Genomic DNA, 9,372 nt, shown 5'->3' with positions numbered 1-9,372 from the left:
ATTGCAACTTGGTACTTTTCATCCTGTTTTTCTGCTCTTGAAGAACTATTGCTAAGTTGTCTATGCAATGCAAGGCCAGCTTCACAGACGTCGTTAGCACAGATCCATAAGGTCTTGATCCTTGACGATGCAGATTAGCTCAGGTTTCCATCAGAGTAAAACTATATATTACTGTTTTTTCTGCTCTTTCAAATGTATGTTCATATTAGCAACTGTAATCACAAAACTTAAGCAATGAGTACAAATGTGAGATCATTGATTAATGGTACTCACTGCTATTCCACTCTGACTGCACCTCCCAGCCTGACATCTGACTTGTGTAGGCAGAAGCGACTCTGCAGCCATTTTTGCCTGTTTAGAATACTGTTGAGCTGCAGCAACAATAGGCCTGCTCTATTTTACTGACACAATAACACTCTCCATCCAAAACAAACAGTGCGGTTATTAAATTTTGAATGCCAAACTCATTTATTTTTTATCCTGAATTAAGCTTTATATTTTACAGTGTTATTTGAATGTTATTAATATTTAACAGTAAAAACTAACAGAACACATTGATCTGGCTTGACATAGCTGATGTAAACACTGCGACACTCCTTCTCCCCCCCATCTTTGCAGGGAAGGTTGAAGGAGCTGAGAAACAACCACCTGACTGTGCAACAACTGAGTGCTGCCATCTAGCGGTTTATCTTTCTTAACACAATCCCATAACTGATTCAGCAGCTAGGTACAGATAAACCAAATGAATGGGGTGGAGAGCATTTTGAGAATATCTGACTTGGGTGAGCAATGCTGATGTCACTTATTTTGCAACAGAACATTATTTTGCAACAGAACATTTCTACAAAAATGTATGTTATCATATAAACTAAAAGTACTTTTGGGATAGTTGATAGCCTAAATTCCTCCCAAGTGGATTCATAAGTCTCATACACACATAGAAAAGTCTACTTGGCAAGAAATAAGTACATTTCCTGTAAAATTAGGACTTGTGGCCCAAACAAGAAGCCATTAGAACAGCAAGGTATCACAGGCTCTTGGACTGGAAAAGGTCATTGATAATGGACTGTAAGGAGTACACACCATACTTGGGCTGCTTTCAGGGACCCTGCCCAGGAAAAAGACCACAGAGCTGTGTTCCCCCTTCCCATTGCACAATGAGACCAAGGAACACACACATTCAAAAAAATGCATTCCATTTATTCTAATTTCAATATAGTATTTTGGCTTCCTGTCCCTAAATCCCACCCTACCCCTTTTTGAAAAATATGACATTAAAACAGGAGCATGATTACGGAGAGCAGACTTCTCTAATAATGACTTCCAAACAACAGAGGATCGATTGTTCCTACACCTATCTTCTGAAGTATTTAGGGTCACTGAATTCACTCTAAAAGATAGCTTATGGCATTTTGAGCACGTGCATGCAGTGTTTTAGAATATCATTTCCCAAAATTACAAATGACACAAAGTGCATCAAATATCCTTCTGCCTCAGACCAATACCCCCTAGCTCCAGCACAACAAGGCCCAGTTATGCAGTTATCCCCTCCCTACTGAGGGAGGGCCTGTTCCCAAATCAGAAGCCTAGTCCCATCAGAAAAACACCTATCCAATCAATATCAACACGATTGTGGGATGAGGTGGGGAGGATGAAGGTAGTAACTGGATAATCTCAGTAACTGGATAATCACCTTGCTGAAGAATCAGGTGCCAAAACCTCCCCTTCCCAGCAAGGCACATGTGAATCATAGTAAATAAGAGCTGAGGGAGATGGAGCAGGGTAGGAAGAAAACCAAGCCCATTCTTCCTCACATATGCCCACCTGACTAGTTGAGCAAAGCAGGGAAACAGATGGAAGCCAGACAAATTCCTTGGAGGATGCCATGAAGCAGAGAAAAGTAAACTGCAGAGGCACTGCCCAGGTTGCACCACTAGGCGGTGGCACAGAAACAGCCAGGCCACATGTGCAGTAAGAAAGTTGCTTTTATGGTGATGAAAACTATGCCACTGCCTAATCCCATCATGCTCTGCAATTAGAGGAAGATACCCAAGAGAGACCACCCCCCCATGCTCCCTTAGTCCACTTGTTCTATCTCGAAATGTCCATCCTCTCAACTAAATAAACTCAATGCCCTCATATTTCACAGAACCAATGTGGGTCTCAGGCATTAGGGAACGCCCATCCAGGGTGAAGGCTGTGATGTAGGTAGCCACGCGTCCGGCATCCTCCTCAGACTTCAGCGCCACAATGATCTGGTCATCGGTGCCAGGAACAAACTTGAAGGAGGAGAAGCCATGGGTGGGAGTGATATCACCAATATGGCTCACAGTGATATCGGCAAAGTTTGGTGTTGAACTAAGAAGTAAATTGGTGCCACGATGTTCATCCTCCTGTTCATTGTAACGTTTATGACTAGCCCTGCGAGGCAGGAAGAACCAGCGCTGGAGTGTTTCACTCCAGGAGGCAGATTCATGGATCAAGTAACCTGGGAGAGATGGAACAAAAGTAGACACTGGTGAGTGCAGGGCCAGGGATAAAAACAGTGCAGTCCCAGAAGGCCTAAACACAAGGACAGACCTATGGGAAATATTCTCAGCAAGACTCAGGAAGTGGCTACAACAAAGCACTGGGAATCAATGGTGAATAGAACTAGTGCATATGTCTTGGCAAGGCTGCCAAGAATAAAGAAACAATTCCTTACCCACCCACCCCTAAGCACTGCTGAGTCCTGCCTTCCTAAACTCCACGGCTTCCTTGCCTTCCTTTCTTCTGTTTAACCAGTCCAGTCCTCAATAAAACCATACAATCTCAAAAACTCAACATCTTGGAAGCAGAATCACATGGAGTCAACAGATGCCAACATGGTCACTTTGCAATCCAAGAATCTGCCCATACTTACCTGGGGGTTTGATCCCGGCTGCCGCCCTGAGTGCATTATAATTTGCCACCCAGTTCTCATGAGCCACATCACCTTTGTAGCCAATGACTTTCACCCATTCAGGATTCTGGTTGAGCACCTCCCCTGTGGCTGTTGTCCAGTCTTTGCCCAGGCCTCCTACATACAGATGTTCATCCTTCACTGCCAACCATTCTGCTTTAAAACCTGAGCAAAACAGGACATAGTTCATGGCATAAGATAAGACATATAATGCTTCTGAAAGTGACATTTCTAGTCAAAGTATGCACCATATGAAGGAGAAGGTGAGGTGGCAGGGAATATTTACTTCCACGCCCTGTACAAAGCACAATGGAACAGCATGCCAGCATGATTCCACTGTATTTGTCTTGGAGCCTACAGCAAAAGAACACTGCAGTGGGGATACTGCCATTCTACGGTAGCGAACATCTATTATTTGCTGATTGCCAAAAGATTTGAGGTGGCCATAGCCATACTGGGGGAAATAAAACTGGGACCATCGTCTGGCTGTTAAGGCATTCCCCAACACAAAAACAGCTCACCCTTGCCAATGCTGCCATCTCCATCTGACAAGATCACCCAAGGTACCACCTTGGTGCCATCAATTTGGTAGACAACTCCTGTACGATCATCCACAGCGTACAGCTTGCCATTAAAGACTACCAGTTCAGAGAGCTCCATGCCACGTCCCTTCTCAGCCAGGTGTGACTCCAATACATGATCCTTGGTATCCCACTCCACAGAGACATGATCTCCACTGGCTGACAGTGTCAGGTAACCCTTTTTCAGGTAGCTGAACCAGGTATGCTCACTGGGGGCCTTGGAGTTTGTGTCCAGGTCAGCAATGAGTCCGATGCGATATCTCACACCTTCAGGGATCCGCTGGGCTGGTGACAGAGGGTATGTGTCATTGTACCGTTCACTGGGCAGCACACTGATCCGCCAGTTATGAGCATTGGCAGGCACTGGCCTGCCTACTGAGGGTGTACGCTGGAAGCAGAGTAGTAGCAGCACAAGGGCCAAGGCCAGAGAAGTTGCCACAATGGCCTTCCAGCGCAGGCGGAAGCGAGGATCAGCTGCCTTGGTCATCGACGCCAGCACTGGGAGGCTGCCCACGCTAATCCGCAAGGGACTCAGAGACTCATCCCATTGCAGGCGTGGGCGGAGTGGGACTGGCATGAGCCTGAGGTTCCTGGGAACCTGGGGAAGGAAAAAACAGGGTCAGTATCGACAAGTTAAGGAGTGCAGGAGGCTGAGGGGAAGCTCTCAAGATGGCATAGAGGGAGAGGAGAGCAGCAGAGACAGGATTCCTGATGCTTGTTCAAGCCAATGGTAGAAGGGAGATGCTAGTTAAAAAGGGAAAGGAGTCAACAATAGATATTGGCTGCAGCAGCAGAGGGAAGCCAGGCAATTGGGCCAGGGACTCAGCAGTAGAACAGGCAGAGAGGCAGGACAAGCTGTAGTCCAGTCAAGCAATATGTCTAGAAGGATTCCTTCTAGGGGAAACTGGTTTCTCATTGCACGAGAGAAAAGGGTGCTCAACATCTAAGGCCATCAAATGGCTGAAATATTTATTTTGATTAACAGTGTCCCTTTTAACTGATTAGCTGATTAAGTTAAAATTAGAATATATAAAAATTACTATGTCGGGGTGGCCAAACTATGGCTCAGGAGCCACATGTGGCTCTTTCACACATAGTGTGTGGCTCTTAAAAGCCGCAACCACCCCGTTGACTGGCTTGGAGAAGACATTTTGCTCTTTAAATCACTTCTCCAAGCCAAGCCAGTCAGCAACTTGAAGAGTGCATTTAAAGTTGCTTTCTTTCCATCCCTCCACCCATCTATTTTCCTTCCTTCCTTCCTTCCTTCCTTCCTTCCTTCCTTCCTTCCTTCCTTCCTTCCTTCCGTCCTCTCCCCTCCCCTCCAGTTCTCAAACAACTGATGTTCATGTCTTACGGCGCTCAAACACCTGATGTTTATTCTATGTGGCTCTTACATTAAGCAACTTTGGCCAACTCTGCTCTATACTGATCATTCTCTTGGAAGGGAATCTTTAATACGTAAACAAACAAGAGTATTGTGAGATCTTTAAGTCAAGATTTTATCTCAGCATAAGCATTTGCTGCAAAATACCAACACAGCTACTGCCCTGGATTTAGTATTTAAGACAGCAGAAGCAAATTTAACAAGGGTCAACTTAACTTACCCCCCCATCAATAAACCAAGTAGAGCTTTAGCTGATTAACCTACTAATTATCTTGATAAAAGCAAAAAAGATGCAGGAAGGGAGCTGATGAAAGATCATGAAATAGAGTGCAGAGGTCATCCTCCCTTTCTAAATCTAAAGGCACAATCCAAGAGTCCTAGGCCACATCCTAGACCCAACATCCCAGCGGCCACATCCTAGACCCAACTTCTCTCTCAAGCAGGTTTTTCTAAGGTTGTGAACCAGACCCTCTCCGGCAAGCATTCTTATCCCCGAGAACTCAGAAATCTTAACCTCTCACCGGCTGATAAGGATCCTCAGACCCATAGTGATTCTCCCACCTCAGAAAACTGGCCGTTTACATGATCTTGATAGCAATTATGCTGGGCTCCCTGCTCTTCCAGCATTGCTTGACTGTTCCCAATTCATATCTTGCTGGCAGCTCTGGGGACATGCCACACCTGCAGGACTGTGACAGGTGGCAAAACTCAGCTCCTCCCCAGACAGAAACCAGGAACTACAGCAACTGCCACCAAGTCAAAGTCCTTGCCTTGCCCAACCCATTCTGCTTAAAGAAATAATAGGCCTTCCTTCCTCCCTGTTCTGCTTGATGCAGACTGAAAGATTCTGCAAGAATGGCAGTGCTTCTATAACCCCACACGGTGACAGCTTTCCCAGTTGTCTCCCTACACCATGCCGGCATCGGCTTCACCACCAGCGGGCCTCAAAAATATGAGAAAATAGCTATTTATTGGAAAACTTCTAGCATGGAAATGGATGGTCTTACATTCACAGCTTAGAAGTGTACCGCCATTCAACTGATCCTGTTTATTTAGAAATCGGTGTGTCAGAGACTATGATCTGGGCGGCCTAGGCTCCAATCTCCAGTCTTTCACGGAAGCTTGCTGGGTGGCCTTGGGCTGATCACATACTCTCACCCTAATGTTATCATTGCTGTGAGGGGACAACGGAGGAGAGGAAAATCCCTTAAGCCCGCTGAGGAGAAAGGTGGGGATACAGATGAAGCAAATACACCTCTCCTGAAAACCTGTGAGAGCCACAGATGCCTAAATTCCCAGAACAATTCTCTAGGGCCCTTGTTTGCCAGCCTTAGCTGAGAAAGCATATGCCGGGGCCTGTAAAAAGAAAAAAAAAAAGCATTTTGTACTGATGTTCTTCACTCAGCATAGCCAATATGCCTTAGGGTAGCCATGTTGCTCTGGAGCAACAGAACTTTGAATCAAGTGGCACCTTTAAGACCAACAAAGTTTAATTCTGGGTATAAGCTTTTGTATGCATGCACACAAAAGCCTATGATTTAGGGATGCTAGCCTCTAGGTGGGAACTGAGGATCCCCCAGAATTACAGCTCATCTCCAGACTACCGAGATCAATTCCCCTGGAGAAAACGGATGCTTTGGAGGGTGAACTCTTGCATTGTATCCCACGGAAACCCCTGTCCTTCCCAGGCTCCATTCTCAAATCTCTAGTTTTCCAACCTGCATCTGGCAACCCGACCCCTCCATCCCCTGCCAGTGACCAGAGGGCAACCCTGGTATGCCTGACTACAACTTCCCTGAACAACACAAGCCCCAGAGGGCACAACTGGGTGATAGGCCTATTTTTTTAAAAAGATAAACAGGAACATTTAAAAAAAATTGCAGAAGACCTGACCAGAATAGCCGAAGCTAGCCTGATTTTGTCAGACCTCGGAAGCTTAAACAGGGTTGGTCCTGGTCAGTACTTGGATGGAAGACCATCAAGAGGGGCCATAACCAGTGGGGGGGCATTGAGGGTGGTGCCCCCTTTCGGATTTGCAATGCCCCCACTGCGCCAGCTCGAACATCCTTGGCTGAGGAGAGAGCCTGAAGCGGGTGCTGCTGCCTTCCTCCAAAGTACGCAGCCCACTGTCCTGCCTGTCTCAGACAGAGGGGGCAGAAGACTGGGAAAGCCTTGCCTCACCTGCCAGGCTTTTCTTCTCTCTCCAGTCTCCACCCCAGCAGTTAGACAAGAGGGAGAGTCAAGCGCTGGAGGTTGCCTGGCCCTTCCTTCTGCACATGGGGATTCTTGCCAAGCCAGGGCAGCACTTGGTGGGGCTGGCTGCCTGCCTGGTGCAGCACTTAAGTAGGCTGCCAAGAGAAGAGGCACCTCCCTTTTCCTTCTGAGAAAACACCGCTGCTTGCTAGCCAGCCAGCCAATCATGTGCGGTGCACACACTTCCTCACCTGGCCATGTGCAGACTGGCCACAGGTAGCTAATAGGCCATGGTCCTGCCAATGGCTGTCAGGCTTGCATGGGTGTAGGTGCTGCTGCAGCTGTCAAGCAGGCTGCATGGGAATGCCGGGAAGACAGTTGCACTGGTCACCTCATTGCAACCAGCCTTGTTCTACTCTTGGTGGTGCAGCACCAGAGCCAGCGAGCTCAGCACCAGCTGCATGGCCCACCATGGAGGAGACATCCTGGAGCTTCGCCACTCTCTCCTTCACCACAAGGGTCAGAGGTGCAGCTTCACTCATTCCAGGCAAAACCTCCAGAAGGCCTCTTTGATGGCTGCATCGGAATGCCAGGGAAGTGCTCAGAATGCCAGGGCAGGGGCCAGCCAGCCTGCGTGTGAGTTTTTATTTTATTTTTTCTGACATCAGCAGTGACATCACACCCCTCCAGTGGCTCCCATCCCCCCTGCCAAAAGATTCCTGCTTATGGGCCTGCCACCAAAGAATACTTGGGTTGTTACACAAAGGCAGCAATAGCAAGTCACCTGTGAACATCTCCTGCCTTGAAAACTCCATGAGGGGTTGCGACTTGATGACACTTTCCATCACCACCAAGAACCGCATAGACATGGTGACATCCTGTGACAAGCCACATGCCCTACTACAAGGAGCATTTCTGTCCTTTTACTCAACACTCATAGGAATTCCACAGTGTTACAAAAGAGTACAAGACACCTCTCTGCTTCAGCTACGTCTTAACCAGTTTGGGCACACGAGGGAGGGTTGGGAGGGAAAGTATCCTTACTCCCCCACGGGGGAGAAGTGTTAAAAGTTCTGGCACCGTTGGCATACATTTCAGATGGATTACAGTGTGCAAATAATGTCTTTTGCATCTAAACCCCCCCACCCCACCCTTCAATAGCGCCTGAATTTTTCCGGGGAGGGGAGGGAAAAGCTACTGTAATCCCTGCACCGCCTTTAGGCCCACAGGGAAGGCACCCAAGTTTCCTACAGCAAAGGGCTTCCCCCGACCCAGCTACATTACGCTTCAGTTGCACCACGGAAGGCGCGCCAAAGGACTGACTAGGGGGACCAACCGGCCCATGATCTTTCCGGAATCTCCGCTGCAGTGCAACGAACGGTCAGAGCCACCCAGGGTGGGAGCCAGGCCGGCAGTACCCGACCTATCGCCCGTCCATGCCAGCGTGGGACTGAGGTCAATAAAGGGGACCCTTCAAGACGCTGGCAACTCCACTCCCCAACCAATGCGTAGCCCGGGAACCCAGGCGACGGACAAAAATACCCCCGCTTCCTTCCAGGCAACCACTCACCGACCGGGCTCCTCCCCGCGCCGGGAACCACCAGAGGGAGGGAAGGGCCTCTCGCAGGGCTCCCTCCTCTTTGGAGAGGACTACAAATTCCGACATGCATCGCGCGAGGGGGGAAAAAAACAACCCACTACTGCATGGTTTAACATCCCGCGCGGTTGAAAAGAAGGAAGCGCAAGACAGGAAAACTCTGAAGGGGGTGGGTGAGGGAGAGGCATTTCCTGGGTTATATGACGAAAGTCGGAGCGAGTTGGGGCCGCGCATTTGCCATCTCGTTTTCTTTGTTGGAGTGAGCCCCTTTGAGTTGCCAGTTTGATTCATGCGAGAGCAGAGTTTCCAACAGGAACCCTACCAGCCTTGTCCTTTGCGCAAGAAGCGCAGCGTAGTGCACGTGGCGCCCCCTCTCTCATTTTGACCTCACGACAGACTTGTGATGTAGTGCGTGAGTTGGAGAAGGGGGGGCGTTGAAGGTCTGCCAGCGAACGTCGGGGTGGAATGATTATCTCAGACCCTAATCTGGCACTCTAACCAGCAGACTGTACTGATAGGATGCTGCAGCCTTTGGCGCGCGAATATGGCAAGTTGCTAACGCCTCTGAAACGTTTTTAAAAAGAGGGCATCTTGTTTAGACCGCAGCAAGAACCAATTTGCATATTAGGCCACGCACCCCTGATGTAACCAGTCATCCTGGGGCTTACAGTAGACC

At 48.4% G+C, this 9,372-nt stretch overlaps 1 protein-coding gene across 3 annotated transcripts; it reads right to left on the bottom strand.

Annotated features, from left to right (window-relative positions):
* Positions 1 to 444: 444 nt before the first annotated feature.
* CANT1 (calcium activated nucleotidase 1) lies at positions 445 to 8,772 on the bottom strand. 3 transcript variants are annotated; one of them, XM_060252377.1, is made up of 4 exons: positions 8,670 to 8,772; positions 3,463 to 4,120; positions 2,903 to 3,106; positions 445 to 2,488 (listed from the first exon to the last, which is right to left on the bottom strand). In XM_060252377.1, exons 1-4 carry the CDS (start codon positions 8,763 to 8,765, stop codon positions 2,118 to 2,120), a joined length of 1,329 nt encoding a protein of 442 aa, XP_060108360.1. In that variant the 5' UTR covers positions 8,766 to 8,772; the 3' UTR covers positions 445 to 2,117. The 3 variants fall into 3 exon arrangements, with proteins under 3 accessions (XP_060108360.1, XP_060108361.1, XP_060108362.1); XM_060252378.1 differs by lacking the exon at positions 8,670 to 8,772 and adding an exon at positions 5,468 to 5,662; XM_060252379.1 differs by lacking the exon at positions 8,670 to 8,772 and adding an exon at positions 5,428 to 5,449.
* Between the last annotated feature and the right edge of the window lie 600 nt (positions 8,773 to 9,372).

Source organism: Heteronotia binoei, chromosome 13 (assembly GCF_032191835.1).
Source record: "Heteronotia binoei isolate CCM8104 ecotype False Entrance Well chromosome 13, APGP_CSIRO_Hbin_v1, whole genome shotgun sequence".
NCBI classification, from domain to species: domain Eukaryota; kingdom Metazoa; phylum Chordata; class Lepidosauria; order Squamata; family Gekkonidae; genus Heteronotia; species Heteronotia binoei.
Note: the sequence above shows the minus strand (reverse complement) of the source record. Positions and strands in the feature narration are given on the sequence as shown.

Bases quoted from the DNA above. Each gene is read 5' to 3' on its own strand.
- CANT1 (XM_060252377.1), bottom strand. From the start codon at position 8,765: ATGTCGGAATTTGTAGTCCTCTCCAAAGAGGAGGGAGCCCTGCGAGAG. The intron at 4,121-8,669 runs GTGAGTGGTTGC...TTCCTTCCCCAG, and splicing joins CGCGGGGAGGAGCCCGGTCG to GTTCCCAGGAACCTCAGGCT. The intron at 2,489-2,902 runs GTAAGTATGGGC...CATCTCTCCCAG, and splicing joins AGCCGGGATCAAACCCCCAG to GTTACTTGATCCATGAATCT.